The 18369-nt window shown below is 46.5% G+C and overlaps 1 protein-coding gene across 2 annotated transcripts in view; it reads right to left on the bottom strand.

The window, feature by feature from the left end:
• Positions 1 to 13785, bottom strand: part of PGM2L1 (phosphoglucomutase 2 like 1) — a 42103-nt gene extending 28318 nt beyond the window's left edge. Inside the window, exons 1-2 of one of the 2 annotated variants that reach the window (XM_065649845.1) lie at positions 13722 to 13785; positions 13441 to 13553 (exon numbers count right to left, since the gene is read on the bottom strand). In XM_065649845.1, the coding sequence (XP_065505917.1) occupies positions 13441 to 13551 (111 nt within the window). In that variant the 5' untranslated portion in view covers positions 13552 to 13553; positions 13722 to 13785. Of the gene's footprint in view, positions 1 to 13440 lie in introns of both variants that reach the window. The other variant, XM_065649837.1, reaches the window with a different exon arrangement.
• Positions 13786 to 18369: the final 4584 nt, after the last annotated feature.

Genomic DNA, 18369 nt, shown 5'->3' with positions numbered 1-18369 from the left:
TCAAAGCCGTGAACTTCCAAGCATACAAAACACATGTATATACACGCTGTTTGTTCTTTTCGTAGTTATTCTGCGCCCTCAACCAATACTGAGACTAGGAAACAATGGGACAAAATAGGGAAACTTGCATATTAATTACCCATTATTAGAATTAGATAGTCATGGTAATACCAACCACACTATCCTGGAAATGCCTGGGGAGACCTGGGGAAAAGTGAGAGAAGGCGAGTCTTGTTTGACAAAGACATGTCTGTATTTACAAAATGTACTAACAGGGAGCAATTTACTCATAGGATGCTGATTGTGAAAGAAGGGGATGAGTAAGAACCATTATTTTATAACACGGGCATTTTGAAGGCTTTATAAATTCATTTGGTCATCCAGAAACTCGGCCTGTGCACTGACATCCACTTCACAGCTCCTATAAACACATAGAATCATTCCAGCTGGAAAAGATCTTGAAGATCCTGGAGTCCAACCATCAACCCAGCAGCTGTAAAAAAACACGACTCCTGGAAGCACAAGAACTTCTCGAACACGCTGTTGCTTCAAGGGGAGTCCCAAGAAAGGGTTAAAAAAAAGGCAAATGGAATCTGAAAGGCAAAGGTGAAGCACCCCTGACATTTAAAATAGAGGTCAGCCAGCTCCAGCTCCTGTCACAGAGGGAAACACGTTCTGCACACAGAAAGGTTCTTCGGAAGGATTGGAAAAATGCTGGGAAAAGCACAATAGTGAGCTGCTGTCATTAGAGGAAAAAAAAATATTCAGTAAAACTTTTCAAAATCTGAAACTATTCCTGCTGCTTGCCGACAGATCTTGAACACGAGCAGGATGAGACACGTGGATTTCAAATAAATTTTCATTTCTTTGTGCCTTAAAATGGCAAACCATTATTGTTCAAGCTCTCCCGTGGCTCAGCAACCAAAGTGAGCCATTACTCACAACATAGCTAAAAAAAAGGCCTAAAAATAAAACAAAAACAACAGGGCACAACAAATATTAAATCCCAGAAGTGAATGCTTCTCTTTTAGCTGTTCATGGGCAGCCAGCTGGAAAACAAATGACTAATGTGAACAGAGTCTCAGGCAAGAGTACATGAAAACCTCATTTCACACTATCATAATTCAATAGATAGTTTTATTTTAAAATAAGGTTGTTAAATTACACAGCATCTTTAATAGCTTTTTAGGATACCCTGTATTGCTTGCCTGCGAGAATAATGTGTAAGTACATTATATAGTTTATGGGCAGGAGTTTTGCAAAACTGAGGCAAGACTTTCCTGAAGCAATAGCACGAACATTTATTTTACAAATCGATTAACCTGCATTTTTAATTGAAGCTACCCTATTTATCTCCTAGGGAAGAAAAAATGAGTCAGCCAACATTTTAATTTGCTCACGTTGCACTCAGCTAAAATTTCCTGCTATCAGAAAAGGAAGAAAAAAAAAGTGACAAGCTAAAAGAAGAAAATCTCAGCGTTTTCACGGATGACCTGAAATTCCTGTAGCAACAGAAAGAAGGAATTTTACAAGACTTGGTATAAATTAAGACTTGGCCTCACGTGCTGGGTTACACATTCTATAGCAGTAGGAGGCTGATCTCAAGGCAGCCGTTATCACAACCCTCCGTGGCACATTCTTTATCACTTTTCATTGTTTCCTGCTTTTCCTTCTCCAATTTGGAACTTCAAAGCCTATGGACCAGTTTAGCTTCTTGCAACATAAAGCGTGGCTACTAAACCGAGAATTTCAAGAAGCGCTGCAGTCAGGTGGGGCTAAAAGATAATGACAGGTTCCACTCTTGACATTTAACCCTATTGCAAACTCTCAAAAAAACAGGTTTTCTTGCTGTTTTGCTTTACAGTTATGAAGTAATACAGCTGAAAGTTTCACAGTAGCTCTTATGAAGGTTCGTTTTTCAAGGCAGAATAGCTGTAATGTTAAAACACACAGACTTTAACATTATTCATCATAACCCCACTCTCTAAAGTCTTTTCCACAAAGCATATTTTCTGAAGATTTTTCTGTCACTGCAGTCACGCTCTCCATCAACACTTTCCTGTCACATGAAGCAAGAGGACTTCCCCCCAAGTTTCATGGGGAAAATATCATCATTCCCACCTATGGATGCAATTATGTGACATTGAGGTGAGTACCTTACCAGCAGCTTGAAGTAGTCTAGCGATATATTCAAACATAACTATAACCGATCACTGCTTAGAAAAGCATTTCTCAAGCGTCTAAGCCAAGCGCGGTGTGAGCACCAAACTCAATTAGCTTCGAAACACAAACTCAGAACCACTGAAGTGCCCGCTCTCAGCTGTTGCCTGGATTAGTACGGCAGTAAACTCGGTTAATCACGGTGCAGAAGCCTGGCGTAAGCAAAGGAGAGGTTCCCTAGAGATTATCAGCTATGGTGTTTGGAGAGTATTTTTAATATCCCTTGAAAAAAAATAAAATAAAAAGGGGAGAAGGGAGGAAGGAGGGGAAAAAGAAAAAAAAAAAAAGAGGGGGGGGGGAAGAAAAAAAAACACACCTAAGATTCCCTAAAGCTTCTTGTCTCAAGCAGGAATAAACCAGGCTGTTTCATACAAAAATAGTCATTCCTTAATTAAAGCATTAAAGCAACACTCTAAGATACCCTTGTGTCCCCAACAGCTCGAACAAAGCAATTCAAATTCTTCTCATGGATTTAGTGATCTGAAGAGCTCACAGAATTTCGTGCTTCTTCTAAAGTCAAGCAGCATGTGGACACCAACAATACAAAATCACCCTGAGATATTGATCCCATTGATCAGATCCCTCTCAGCTTCTCTTCTCCAGCTCAACAGCCCCAGCTCTCTCAGTGTCTCCTCATCACACAGATGCTCCAGACCCCTCAGCATCTTTGTGTCCCTCCACTGGACTCTCTCCAGTAATTCCTTGTCCTTAAACTGGACCCAGTTCTGCAGATGTGACCTCACCAGGGCAGAGCAGAGAGGGATGACAACCGCCCTCAACCTCCTGGTCACTCTTCCTCACACACTCCAGGTACCATTGGCCTCTTGGCCAGTGCACATTGAATATCCCAGTAACTAGGATATCCCACACTAGGAAGTGCTTAGGAATGGGGAAAAAGCAGAGAGTGAGTCCATTTCAGTGCTGTGGCTTTGGTGAGGTCCAATTTGATGGGAATGCGTGTGCACAGGCCTGAGCTCAGGCACCAGGTAGGATATCTGGCAGAAGCAGCACTGACTCTCCCCAAGAAAAAAGGGGAGAGACAGACCCATCAAAGCCTCTGAGCCCCACGCCACTACTGGTTTTCAGAGGATTACTTACTGGTGGAAAAGGCATCTGGCAGAGAGGAGGGGTCTTTAAACCAACGGCGATCAACTTCCCAAAAGCAAAGAGGGCAGGGAAGAGGGCAGCACTGGGGAGCGGGGCAAGATCTACATCCCATGGAGAAGCTGCTGCTGTCAGCCAAACAGTTTTCCACGCATCTGACAGACAAGCAGCCACCACGTCATAGGGGCCCACCCCTTACAGCCATATATATATAGGTCAGGAGGCAGGACAAAGCAGCAATCAAGAAGCAACAGATGCTGTTGCTCCTGCTCTGGGCGGCAGATAAGGTAACAGCAGCCAGGAGGGCCCTGGAAAGAGAGGCTGGTGCTACCTGAACGTACATTGTTGGGGACAGAAAAGGGACAGGGAAGGAAGGAGGTGCCTCTGGCTGGTGACTGGGTTGGAGTTGGGTTTCTGGCTGTGGCTCTCCCCTTGGTTCAGAAAGGAGAGGATAAATAAGAAAAACAGCACCAGTTCTCTCAGTGTCACCTCACAGGGCAAGTGTTCCAGCCTCCAACCATCACACAGTCCCTCTGCTGCACTTGCACCAGTTCATCCATATCTACCTTGTACTGGGGGGCCCAAAACCAGACACAGTAGCTGGATGCAGGGTAACGAGCGCTGAGTAAAGGGAGATAATTCCTTCCCGTGGCATGTTCTGCCTTCCCAAGCACAGCCTGTCCTCATGGAATGTCAGTGAATGTCCCCGCTGCTCCATTCCCCCGGCTCATCTGCTTCTCCCTGAACAGCAGCTCTGCCCTCAACCGTCTACTCAGAATCCAGCAGCACCTACAAACACGATATGAAAGCCCTTGAGACATTAATCTACCATTTTAAGATGGAAAATCGTGAAGCATTCTGAATTTTTAAATAGCTTTGAGGCTTGCCATTTGATACGTCGGAAGTGAAGAGCAACTAGAGGTCAGGCAATGTTTTCCTATCCCATTTCAAGGAGTCTCTACCAAATACATTCAGGGAGTCCTCTCAGGTTCATTATCACAAAGAAATTTGGACTGGAGACAGACATGACACTGCATGGGTAAGAGTCTAAGCGTAGTTCAGCAATTACAGAAGCACCAGAAAAAATAAGTTCTGCATTATTTTTCCCTATAAAATTATTACCCTAACATACATGCCATCTCTAGAAAACTAGTACCACTTGATTTGATTTTTTTTCTCTCTCTCTCTCTTTTTTTTTTTTTTTTTTTTTGCAAGTTACCTGTGTTGGTTTTGACTAGTTCTTAATCAGGAACTTTACTAGTGGTCCTGCGTAGTTAAATTTTAGAATGGTTATCACGGCTTTTAAGCAGAGGGAAGGAGATGAGCCTCTTGGGGATACAACATATGCTTTAAACAATTACTTATAAAAATTTTCTGCCAGAATCTGATGTAGGACAGAACTGCGGGGTCATGTCCTGCAGCAGTCAAGGCTCTGCAACATTAACACTTCTAAGAAAGGCCTGAGGTTTTATTAAACAAAAACAATATATTTTCTCCTGAATTCAATGTTATGCTTCTTCACGTTCAGTTTTCGGTGTACTGCACAATTGCTTACTGAGACAGAATCACACTTTTTTGTAGCTCATCAGGATACATAACCTGAAACAACTGGAGAATTAAAGTACAAGGGCATTAGCTGAGTATTTCTTACTGGTTCTTTCACTCCCAATCACATTAATAATGTGCACTTATTGCCAGAGTTAGGTTTCAAAGCTAATATCCTGTCAAAATAAGTGGCAGTTTACAACTCCCATAGCAATTGTGCTTTGTTTTTCAGATACTCTTTGCATACGTAGCCTGGAAGAAAGAGGGAGTGGGGAAAGATCTCAAATTCGCTTATAATTCAGCAAATTTGACAGCCAGAAATTAAGAGCATCGAGCTATGCCTTTGGTTTTTAACCAGCAATTGTTTTAAGCTTTTCCCCAAATTAAATCAGGGTCAGTCTCTAAGATCCAAACACACCAGAGCATCTATTTGTAGGAACTCCTAATGAAGAGAAACAGAGCATTGCTTGTATTATAGCTAATCACCTTATATATCCATGCAGCTTGAGACCAGCAGTGGCCCTTGCATCAAGTTCTCACAATTTCTCTTGGAAATTGTAGGTTTCGTTTCCTCTTGTTAAGCAAGAAATGTTAGTTTTCTAGTCAGCAACCACACCAGCATTTTTCCGTGAAAATCAGTTGGGTAACTGCAGGCTGGCAGTTCCTCAGGCCAGTTACTGCAGCAGGAGAGGGGAAGGGGATGGTAGAGCAAATCGCAGCCTCTATACATTGCTGTAGGAACTGTATTGAGAGGCAGAAGGTTCCATACAGAACATCCCTTGCCTCTGCCAACCCACCAGGGTGCATTTACATTGCGAGTTTGTCTTGTTCCATTTTGTTCCCAAATTTGGTGCCCCAGCGAGCAACGACACCTCCAGAACAGTCTGCTTCGTCTGGTAGGAAGCCCAGAAGGGTGGAGGAAGCCAGGATGAAAAAACATTTTAGGTACAGTCTACAGCCATTCTGCCTGTCTGGAGCGAACTGTGGAATAGTTTTGCTCCATGCATCAAAACCAGTCCTCCAATACTGTCCCCAAAGGCCCTATACCTCCCCCATACATCATGCAACCTATGTACACAGGACTCAAGTCTTCACGTTACCAAAACTACCACCCCACCGGCACTTTGGACTAACAAGATCAAGGTGCTCCTGAGGCAGGTAGACTGCACATACCATAGAAGACAATCCTCAGCCACACACCATATAGAATTATTAATAATAATGCCCATCCACAGACTGTACCACTGATATGCTACTGCCCTCTGAGAGGGACAGTCACATCATCATATATTTTCAAGAACACTAACACCTGGAAACCTGCAAGCATTGTAAAAAAACATCCAAACTATTATAGCAATCCTCTGATTAGAGGCCCACAATCATGTTTCAGAAAAACAGACAACGCAAGATCAAACGCTAATGGCAAGAGGAGCAAACAGAAGTAGAGCTCCAAGTCCTTTAATTTAATTCTGTGGCTCAGCGTACAAAACACAAAGTCACAGGCAAAGCAGGTCACATCACTGCGCTGTTCAACCATCTGAAATAGTTCACAGCACACAGATTTCACTTGGTTTTCTGCTTCTCCCAAGGGTCAAGGTAGGATTGCATCCAGGAAACAAGAGACCGAATTTCTGTTGGCATTTATTTCACTACTTCTGTTTTAGTGGAAGATTTTGTACATTTTATATAAACTAATTCTAGCAGACTTTTGTTTCACAGAACAGGACCTCCAGAGGTTAACTTCGCCAACCCTCCTGCTCAAGCAGGGACACCGAGAGCCATTTGCCCAGGACCCTGTCTAGACAACTACTGAATATCTCCAAGGATGGTGACTCCACCACCTCCCTGGGCAACCCTCACCATAAAAAAAGTGTTTTCTGGTGTTCAGAGGGACCGTCTAGTTAAAGCATTTTGTTCCAGTGCCCAACTGAAGAGCGTAACACAGGACAGTCCCTGGTAAAATCTTTTTTCATGTCAGGGAGAGAAAGACACGAGTCCTTCAGTTCACGCTAAGATGTCCTCAGTGCCACCAGCAACTTGTGGATGCAGGGCTTAGCACTGAACAGGTCTTTAATCTTAAATGTGTGAAATATTACCCTTGATCAACTTGACAAGCATGTTTCTTCCAGAATTTAACATGCAAATCCACAAATCTCAGCAACACAAGTCTTTAAAACTGGGCACTAGATAGAATTAAAAGCAGCAAGGCCTATTTTAATCTTTGCTGAGGTTCTTTAAATTACTGCTCAAGCTACTGAGTTTCCCTCCCCAGCATTATTCAGTTGTTATTATAATTTTATTAATATTTGTTTCTTCTTGCTTGAATGGTGGAAGAGAGCCATGACACAGTGATGTACAGGCCCTGGTGATGTCACGGCCACATCACAGCAAGAAGCCACCAGCTCCTGGCATCACCCCGGTGATGCAGTAGCCATGTCACAGCAGGCAGAACACTGGTGGTGGCCAGTGTCACAGGGGAGTTGGGGACACAGGCAGCCATAGATGGGCACACCAAGGGCTGTGTAAGACAGGGGAGGGGAGGGTGGCTGTTCCTCCTTTGTTGGTTCTCCTGTGCATCACTGGACACTCAGAGAGAGATGGGACCAGACCACAGCATGCTCCTGTCCTCTCCCTTCAGAGATAAGTATCCAAATATCCTGCCTGTGTCCCATCACAGTCACACAGGGAGCTGGAAGCTCCTCACATCCATGAGCAGAGGGAGCTCCCCATCCTGTACCCTGGATATCCATGGGGTCCTCAGTTTAAGGACTATGAAGGGAGTCCAGCGGCAGGCTACGAAAATGATTAAGAGTCTGAAGCATCTCTGTTATGAGGATAGACTGGAAGAGCTGGGGCTGTTCAGCTGAAGAAGAGAAGCTGAGAGGGATCTGATCAATGGGATCAATATCTCAGGGTGGGTGTCAGAGGATGGAGCAGACTCTGTTCAGCGGTGCCCAATGCCAGGGTGAGGGGCAACAGGCACAGACTGAAACACAGGAGGGTCCACCTGAACACGAGGAGAAACTTCTTTGCTGGGAGGTGCCAGAGCCTGGACCAGGCTGCCCAGAGTGGGTGTGGAATCTCCTTCCCTGGAGACATTCAAACCCGCCTGGACCGACCCTGTGTGATCTGCTCTGGTGACCCTGCATTAGCAGGTGAGTTGGGCTGGATGATACCCAGAGTTCCCTTCCAACCCCAGCCATCCTACAGTGATTCTGTGATTGTGGGCTGGGCCCCACATGAGCTCCTGGCACCATCACTAGTGATGCAGTGACCAGAACACTGGTGGTAGCCCACGTCACCGGGAGGTGAGTGGCACAGTTGGCCCAGGACAGGTGTCTCCTGGCCATCAGGGAGACATGGGATGGACAGCAGACTTGGCAGCAGACTGGGAGAGCTCCCAAGCAAGGAGGCAGGAGAGGTCCAAGGTGACGGAATGCGACAGCTTTGGTTGTTGATTCTCCCATTTTGACAGCTGCAGGCCTGGATATGGACATAACCAGACCAAAGCCTCCACTATTCAGCTGGAGAGCACTGCACCTTTCTGCTAGGACATTGACCTAGTATGTAGACCATCATGGGCCTACAAGCAGCTGGAAGCTCCGCACAGCTGAAGACAAAGGCTTCTCCACACCAGTTGCCTTCTCTGTGCTCCATCAGGGACGTACAGGCAGCTGGTGTGGAGCCCCTCTTCTCCTGGGGGCTGTTCTCCATCCCCAGCCTGGGTTGACACCAGGGGTTGCCCTGACCCAGGTGCAGGACCTTGCCCTTGGCCTTGTTGAATCTCATGAGGCTCACATGGACCCACTTGTCAAGCTTGTCCAGGTCCCTCTGGATGGATCCTGTCCCTCAGGTGGGTCACCTGTACCACTCAGCTTGGGGTCATCTGCAAACTTGCTGAGAGTGCACTCGATCCCACTGTCATATGCAGGGACAGGATTTGGACTCGATGATCCTTGTGGGTCCCTTCCAACTCAGGATATTCTACGATTCTACAATTCCAAGTCAAGGGCAAAGGCAGCACTGTACCATCAACTATCTATATACCCCATAACAGACCTACGTGCAGTAGGAAGCTCTCCACAGCCACGCACAAAAGGATTTCTGCCCCGTTCCTCCATTTCCACACCCAGTTACAGGCCTACGGGCATCTGGAAGCTCCCCACAGCTGTAGACAAAGGTTTCCCCACACCACCTTCCATCTCCACAGCCCATTGCAGTCCTACAGGCAGCCAGAAGCCCATCAGAGTCATGGACAAAGGGAGCAGTGCACTATCAACCACCTCCATACCCCATCATGGACCTATTTTTTAATATGTGTGCATATATATGTGTGATATGCACACATATATAAATATACATATATAAAGTGTACCTATGAATAAATCAGAGCTGCACGGAGGAATCTGGGTGCTGTGGGGATCCCCAGGAGCCAGCAGCACAGGCCAGCAGATGACCCACCTCTTTTATATCAGTCCAATAGAAAACAAGAAAAAAACCTTACATAACTGCTTTTTTTTTTTTTACAGCTATTTCCGCATGTTCTTTTAAAAATAAACTGGATTGAAATCTATTGTAGTAATGCTTTATAGCTCACTGCTGCTGAAGGAGGTGGTTCTCACCTTCCCAGGCTGCTCCCACTAATGTGCTGGCTCCTTTTTCTTGTGTCAGGAAAAACATTTATGCAGCTGCAACAACTCGGATCAATAACAAACCTACTCCCTTCCCCCCGCCCCAGACTGAAGAACTGCATGAATATTGTGCCAGCTCAGGCAAGTAGAGAGGGGGAAAGTATAGCAACAAGGAAGAGCGAGATTACCTTCTTTCTGCAATTCTCTCATTATGATCTAATGCAGAATAAAAAAAAGATCCATTGCTCAGAACATTTTAAAATCAGTAGGCCACCCAAATACACATAGACCAGTTGTTAAAAAAAGATCCTACATCATACAAAATGCTGATATTTATGAACTCAGAGGTGCCTGACACAGGCAAGTTCCAAATGATACCAATCAAATCTTAATGCTCATATCTTAATTCTGACATTTGGAAGTTAAATTGTGTGAACACAAAACTGCAATATCCTTTCCTCCATGACGACACCACAGACAGAAATATAATTTATTTATCAATACAGACAGCAATGTCATGAAGTATAAGCTTCAAGAGTATCCTGAGGGAATTCATGTAGTTTAATGTCTTAGAACAGGCACTAAAGCACAGTACTTATTTCTGAGCTTCCCCCATTTCACAGAGTTGTTTACACCCTCTCAGTAGTGTTGGTTGTACCAAAATGGGGTTTGTGCCCCAGTCTACCCAGAATCAGCTATTTGAATAATTCACAATTTTATATCCTGTGTTTTAATGTTAGAGCTTGCAATGCATACATGTAAATTTAAAGAATTCTTCTTCTTGTTTGTGGCAAATTCCTAGACTTTATTTTCCCATTTTTACTCTTAAAAATACACCTAAAAGTCTTTATAATAAAAATTTTTGCAAGTTGAATGGCAGGAGCAGGTTCCTGGTCTCTAACTACCAAGTCCATTTCCTCTTGAAATGCATCTTAAAAGTCACAAAAACTAAAAGAACACCAAGAGGCATTCCAAAAAGCCCTAAAACCAACCGAGCCACCCTGTTAGCAAGTAGGAAGCTATCCATGCTACATTTGTTCACTGACAATAAGTCCATGAATTAGTAAAATAAAATCAGAAAGGTCTGCACAAACAGCTCCAGGAGAATTAATTTAAGTTTTTCCACCATGTGATGTTCTAACAGTGCCTTTGTAATAACCACATAACATCCCTTTCTCCCACACAGACTTCACCACAGCCTGGGAACAGTCTGTGTACAAACACTCCCTCCATATCTTGACTGAAAATGAGAAAAGCTACATGACACTGAGCATGCCCGGGAAACAGAAGTCTTGTCTGCAATCCTGCAGGGCTAATTAATAAACCATCAGCCAACGGCTTGAGCTTAGGCTTCATTTTTACAGCATGAGGACTTACTGAAGGAAAGGAAGAGGCTACCTGTTGCCTGCCTCATAGGCAAAGCTGTGAATCTTTCTTTCAGACCGTGTTTTTTATGAAGTAGATCAGGATCTTAATCATACTGTCCTCTCCCACCAGCTGGTGAGCCAATATCTGAACCTCAGACTTACATCAAAACTTCCTCTGCCGCTACGTACAACAAACGCTCAGCTACTGTACTGAGAACACCTCATTTTCATGCCACTCCGCGTGTGCCACATTCTTGCCAGTCTATAAAGCCATTAAGACAAGCACATAAAATCATTACTACAACAAAAGTCCAGAATTCAAACACCTGTTCCAAAGAAAAGCGCTCTTCTTGAAGACAACTGCTCTGACACAGCTTTCTACAAAAGCCAGACTCTTTTAGGAGACGCAAGACAGATGTGGAAGTACAATAGGGAAGTTAGAAAGTGGATGAAGAGGAATTAAACGGAAAAAGCATAGAACAACATTTGTTCAGATAGTTTACCAAGGAGGCAGGTGGCTCGTGCCTCTAAACCTGTCTCAAAGCAAAAAAAGTAAACACGCAGCAATTAAGGAGGGAGAATGGAGAGAGATTTTGTTAGTGAGTTACTCTAAGCCAGTTGCTAGAAGCATTAATGAAGATGGAGAGAAAGGAGGAAAGCAGAAGGACCATCATACAGTCAGGTTTCCTCCATCCACCCACATCCCAGCCTGTAATCACAATTTTATTATAGGTTAGCACATACACCCAAATGAAAATGGATGAAGAGCACCACTCTAAGAATTAATTACAGCAAGTAATTTTCAATTAAGTTAGAGGACAAAAGCTCCCCACAGCTAAATACAGCTGTGAATGTAGCGCATAGATTTTTCCTTCATCGGAGGCAGCAAAAGTCCCTACGACCAAGGAAACTGTGGGCAGGGATGGGGTAAGACACAGACAGCTCCTCATCAAGCTGCTTGACAAGCAGCAAACCTAGAGACCTCATTTCTTGGGTTTACGGTGAAATACAAGGGTATTGGGCAAATAATCCTGCACTTGCTGGTTTCTCTTCGCCTTCCCATCCCACAATCCCTTCACCTCTTCCTTTTACACCCTTTAGAGAGAAACTGGAAGCGCTTCTGAACCACCCATGGCCCCAGCCCCATGGCCAACTCCTCCTCCTCCAGGTGATTTTGAGTTCTCAAAATTCACAGGAACTCTCTTTGAAATCTCTCCAAGTAATGTCATAGGAAAGGTCATGATTATCACCTAGGGAAGCAAGGGTAAACAGGAACTATCCAACTGACTCTTCAGTTTGTATTTCACTGGTTAATTTTGGCCTTAGAAGGAACTATAGAATATTTCACTATCGCCGGTTTTAATCAAAGTGTTCTTCCTCAGTAATCTTAACATTAAAAAGTGTAAGTTCTCCTACTTCACACATTTTTCAGATAAACATATACTAATCTGTTTTTAAAAAAACCTTCCAATACACTAACCAGAAGTTCTAACAAAAAAAAAACCCTATTTCCTAAAGTTCAATCTGGGTTATCAAGTGTATTATTAGGAATGTTATTTCCCCTTTCCACTCCTTCCCTCCCCCACGCCACAATTCCCAGATATTTTCACAACAAGCAGCTCTGAGCGCAGAATGTGCAGATGGCGAGCATTAACTCCTGCAAAAATGAAAGAAGAGGGGATATTTCCAAGTAGCAGAAAGCCCATCTAAGGGCTATCATTACATTGTAGCCCTTCTGCTTTGATCCTGACAGGACACAACTAGAGGAAACGGCATAAACACATTGACGATCACTCTCATTTAAAAAAAAAAAAAAAAGAAAGAAAAAAGCCACAGATAGAAACCTAAACCACTGGTGCACTGGTAGTTTACCCTCCCCCATCTCCAAGATATTTTTTAAAGAACAGGCCATGATGTTTGGATAAATCAGCTGGGAAAAAAAAAAAGTAACCCTTTCAACAATTATTTAAGCAAAATAACATCCAATACCATATTATTATGGCCTCAAATTTGCTCTGGATGGTTTTAATCAGAACAAACCTTGCTGGAGCTTAAAAGGAAGGAGTGTGGGAGAACTTACACCTCTGGAGCTGTTTCTTTCCTGGGGAGGGCATTAAATTCAGGAAGCTAAGAAAAACAAAATTATGCCATTTGACTCGTAACTGCATTTTAAGCCACGCAACAAACCTTCAACGTGATTTCACACGACGTGCGTTTCTTCCTTAACGAAGCAGGTGCCACGTTCCATGTGCCAGTAACATGACATCATCGCATCCCTTCCTCAGGTACAGCCCCTGGATGGCCTCACTTTCCCCCTCCCCCCCCCCCAGAATTTTACACTCACAAAGAGCATTTTTTGGATTTGGCCGGATCCCGAGAGCTGGTTTTTTTTTTTTTTTTTCAAAGGGTACCTGCCGCCCCCAAACCCGGGGGAAAGGGCCCTCCTGAGGGAAGGCGGCGGGAGAAGGGATCGAACAGCGCTGGGCGGGACGAGGTGACACCACCCGCGATGGGACCGATGACAAAACAACCCCGGGAGGGTGGACAAACCCCCACCGGAGCCACACACCCACCTTGTCCCAGCTCAGCCACTGCCACACCGCCTTGTCCAGCTGCGCATCGCCGGTGCTGCGGGCGATCAGCACGTTGGAGTTGACGTCCCCGGGGGCTCCGCACTCGCCCATGGCTGTAGGGAGGGGGTGATGAGGGGACGACGGAGGCTTCGCTGCTTCGCTCCGCCGCGGCACCGCGCACCGCTTGAGGGAGGGGAAGAGCAGAGGGAGGCGGGGCCGGCGCCCTGGTACGCGGGGGAGGCGGGGAGAGCCCAGGGCTCCCCGCGGCGGCCGCTATTTACCTCAGCCCAACGCTCCCGGCGGCGACCGCCACCTCAGCCGGTAACGGTAGCGGCGCGCGCCCGCCGCCCCGCCCTGCGCGCGCCCCGCGCCCCGCCCGCCGCTCGACAACAACCGAGGCCACGCCCCCCGCGCCGCCGCTCCGCCAATCCCGCCTCGTCCGCCTCGCAGGGAGCGTGGCCCCCGGGCTGGCCGCGCGGCAATGCATGACGGGAAATGTAGTCCTAGCGCCGCAGAGGGGCGGGGATGGAGGGCGGGAGGAAACTACAACTCCCGGCAGCCCTCGCGGTGCGCCCGGTTCGCCTGAGGGTGAAGGGAAGCGGACAGGGCTGAGGGGCCGCGGCTTCGCTGCCTTCAGCCGGCCCAGCTGAGGGGGTCCAGGCCTCTCCCGCTCCATATCATCTCTGGTAGCCGTGTCTCTCCCTTCAGTGGCCTCGGCTCCGTCCTGCCCCCGCCCCGGGGCTGGTCGGTGTGGTAATAACGACCGTTGGCGACGAGTGTCACATAGCGCTTGGTCCTCAGGAGGCCTGAGCAGGGTTAGGGGGGAGGCGGGAAGGGCTGAGGGGAGGCTCCCTGCTTTTGCTTGATGAAAAAAAAAAAGTACAGTAGATCTCTTACTACACCACCAAACCAGCGCTCACTGCCTCCTGGGTGATCTACATGAGCACCCCCCTGCAGTGCTGGGCCAGCTCTGGGTCCTCAGCACAGGACACACATGGAGCTGCTGGAGAGGGGCCAGAGGAGCCCCAGAAATGACCCGAGGCTGGAACAGCTCTGCTGGGAGGACAGGCTGAGAGAGTTGGGGTGTTCAGCTGGAGAAGAGAAGCTCTGGGGAGACCTCAGTGCGTCCTTTCCGGACTTAAAAGGGGCCTATAAGAAAGACGGGGACAGACATCTGAGCAGGGCCTGTTGTGATAGGACAAGGGGCAATGGTTTTAAACTAAAGGAGGGAGATTCAGGTCAGATATGAGGAAGAAATTGTTGGCCCTGAGGGTGGTGAGAGCCTGGCCCAGGTTGGCCAGAGAGGTGGTGGCTGAACCATCCCTGGAGACATCCCAGGCCAGGCTGGACGGGGCTCTGAGCAACCTGAGCTGGTGCAGATGTCCCTGCTCATGGCAGGGGGGGCACTGTGGGAGCTGGGAAGGTCCCAGACCAAACTCTTCTGTGATTCTATGAAAAGCTAAAAACCTCCCTGGCTGTGCTTCTCCTTCAGCCTCTGAGACAGAATTCAGCACTACCGAGTGCATCATCTGTTCCCTCTGAAGGGATAATGGAAACAGTGCTACCCTGGAGGACAAGCCCGCTGCTCAGAGCATTTCCAGACAGGCTGCAGCAGCAGCAATTAAATTGCCATTTGGAGGAAAATCATAATCCCTGCTTCGCCTTCCAAGCCTCTTCAGTTCTAATTGAATTGCCTGTCCCTAAGCAGAACGCCACAGCGGTGACCACATCCCGCAGAGCATCCTCATCCCACAGCACACCCTCATCCCACAGCACATCCTCATCCTGCAGAGCATACTCATCCCACAGCACATCTTCATCCCGCAGAGCATCTTCATCCCACAGCACATCCTCATCCCACAGTGCATCCTCATCCTGCAGAGCATCCTCAACCTGCAGCATTTCTTCATCCCGCAGAGCATCCTCGCAGAGGTTGCCATAGTGACAGCGGGCACTGCAGAGGGATGCAAGGCTTCAGGAAGATGGGCAGAGGGCAGCGGGACTGGCGCCTACGGGACACTGGGTGTGAAGGGAGGTACGAAATGCCAGGTTGTGAGCGGCCCAGGCTCCTGGGGGAGGTTGAAGGAGGAACTGGAGGAAGAAGAAGACACAATGGAGGGATGACAAAGAGGTGGGGAGGCAGTTTGGGGCACCCAAGCAGCACAGCAAAACATGTTGTTGAAAACTAAATATTGCAGACAACTATCCATCCTAAGAAAGCTTGGAAATCTCAATTTAACATCTCTTCCCTTCAAAGCTCTCAAGTAAGTTTCATGAAGAGACCTCTTGGCTGCAGACACAAACAAATCTTCCGTTCCAGAGGTCTGACTTGAGTGTGGGGAGGTGAACCTTTAAATTGGACCGTTACAGTAAATTACTGGTAGAAGGCAACAGAAGATGAAGATAAGAGAAAGAAGTAAGTCAACGTAAGTGTTCTGTTCTCACTAAAAGACTCTCCTGAGGTTGTTTCTGGCATAAAAGGAGAAGAGTTTGGACACTGGTGAAGTTAGGATGAGGAAATCAGGATAATAGATGGCCACCCACCCCACATGTTGTTTCCTCTCCTATTCTTGTTGGGGTTTTTTTTCCCTTTCTCCCCCATCTCTGCACAAAGAGGTGGCATCTGTAGCAGTGTTGAAGCCATCCTGAGCCTGGCAGTCTGATTAAAACCATGTCCCAAACAGCCAGATGCTGGCACATTTTTCTCCAGATTTCAGAGTGGCTCCTGCGGTGAATTTGCACCTGAGAGTCAGCATGAGGTGCAGCACCTGCTTTTCATACCTCTGCTGCTCTTTTTTCCTCCTCTGTGTTTTGTCTTCAAGGAAAGAAGCCCAGAGCCCAGCATAACAGGAGCTCCAGCCCATAAAACCTTTGTTTTCCTCCCCAAAAAAAAGACAACGGCCATGTTAAATACCTCTCCAAAGAGCGTTTCTTACAAAAACCCTGTAGCTGTTCACAAAGGCAATAAGAGATGTTGTTAAAATGAAACTTCATACTTCAAATGCTTAAATTCTTGCCTCATTTTTTTTCCTATGTGCGTAATGAGAGTTTTAAATTGTTCTGAATGATGATATATTGCAGGCAGGCTCTTTCTGCACATGAAACCTTGAACCTTATCAAGTGGTTTCGCACAGGACTGTGGCAGCCGTGCCCATGCTCTCCATGATCAGTGCTCAGTTATTGAGCCGTAATTAAAAGCAGGATTTTCCCTTCAGATGTCTAGATAGAATAATTAGCATTCTCTCAGATGTCAACGTGCCTGCATGATTATTTCCCTGGAAAGCAGATAAAACAGCCTCATAGAAGATGAAAGTCTTCACCTGTTTACTGGGATTTGAAACTTCTCAAGATCTCGCAAATGCATCTGAAATCAGAGGGTGACGATCTGACTTCCAAATATTTTGGAAAAAATAGTTTGGTTAGCAGCTCCAAGAATCCACCATGTGTATAGCAAATGCTGGGCAGCCTTAGAAGCTCCAGACCATACAAAAATCATCTAAAAAGATTACAGGCGATATGGCTTAGATCGTGCTTATGGAGATTTGTTATGTCAGCCTGGAGAAAACACCGACCTCACAGGAGATGACAACTTAAGTCCGATGTATTTGAGGGTTAACCAGCCACCAGAAGAATTTTTAAAGCTGATTATGTCGCTACAGGAGAGTTAAACTGAGTCCCATCTGTTTTCGTTCTGTCACAGAGCGCGATAGCGAAGAAGCCGGCATGACTCTGGACTGTGCTGTGCTGGGGCCTGGTATTTCACGGTTCTCACGGGCACTTCGGGGTGATTTCCAAGCCTCCCCACACTCACTGTATGTGCAGCAGAAATCTCTATTTTCACCTGTTACTAGCTGCAAAATTTCCAGTCTTTACAGCCATAGAGGAAAGCCAGAAAATAGGAAATTATTGGTGAGCAAAGGAAGGGCAACATTTTTAATTTTTCACCCTCACCTATTGTTTTGCCCAATTGATGCGCAATGTGCTCAGACCAAACTGAGCAGCAGCAAACAGTCTGGGGGCTAAAAAACGCAGGAGGGGACACGTTGCCAGCGATGAATACAAGGCAGGCGGGGAGGAGAAGGGTTGACAGGCTGCTGACAGCCGCCCGCTGGTGTGCTGGGAGCTGCCAAAGCCAGCGGGGACCGTGATGGGGCTCAGCTGGGTTGGGAAAAACTTCTTCCTGGCCAAAACGAGCGTGTGCATCCACATATGCGTATGTGTGACTGTGGGCGTGTGTCAGTCGTGCTTTTGGGGAAGGTCCCTGCTCTCTGTGCCGCTGTTACGAAACCCAGAGTTCCAACGTATAGCCAAATTGCAACAGATAACTGTCTGTGCCCCCAAATTTAGGCTATTTTTCTAATGTAAATAAAATAATGGAAATTAATAGAGACCCATTGATAACATATAGCTCCTGTTTGGGATTTCCAGATATGCCATGCAGGGGTAAAGAGCCTATCTGTTCTCACTCCAATGGTTAAATGTATCCATCTTCCTGACAGGGTTGGGTTTCCAGCATCTGTATCGTACCCCTAAACAATGATGCACATATTTTTTTCTTCCCAACATGTTTAATTTTTTTTTTTCCACAGAAAATCGGCTAAGCACGCGGCGATGTCACCGAGTATCAGAAATAAAAACCATCTGTACAGTCACGTTAGCATCATCAGTGATCTGGTACCACAGACCAAATCCTCGCCCACAACAAACCAGATTAGCTCTGTCAATCGCACAGCTCTGCCAGCCCTGCGCCGAGAGCCTCAGAGCTAAACGCAACTGGTACAGTGTTTCCGTGACAATTTTACTGCACATCGTTTATTCCAGATCGCCTGCAAACATCCCAGGACTCTCATCCCAGGTTGGTTTTCTGCCCCTGGTTTCTGCAGCGAGCCAGGGTCGTGCGGGATAAACCCAGCGCATCCTTCTGAGCCT

This window comes from Caloenas nicobarica, chromosome 1 (assembly GCF_036013445.1).
Source record: "Caloenas nicobarica isolate bCalNic1 chromosome 1, bCalNic1.hap1, whole genome shotgun sequence".
Lineage (NCBI taxonomy): Eukaryota > Metazoa > Chordata > Aves > Columbiformes > Columbidae > Caloenas > Caloenas nicobarica.
Note: the sequence above shows the minus strand (reverse complement) of the source record. Positions and strands in the feature narration are given on the sequence as shown.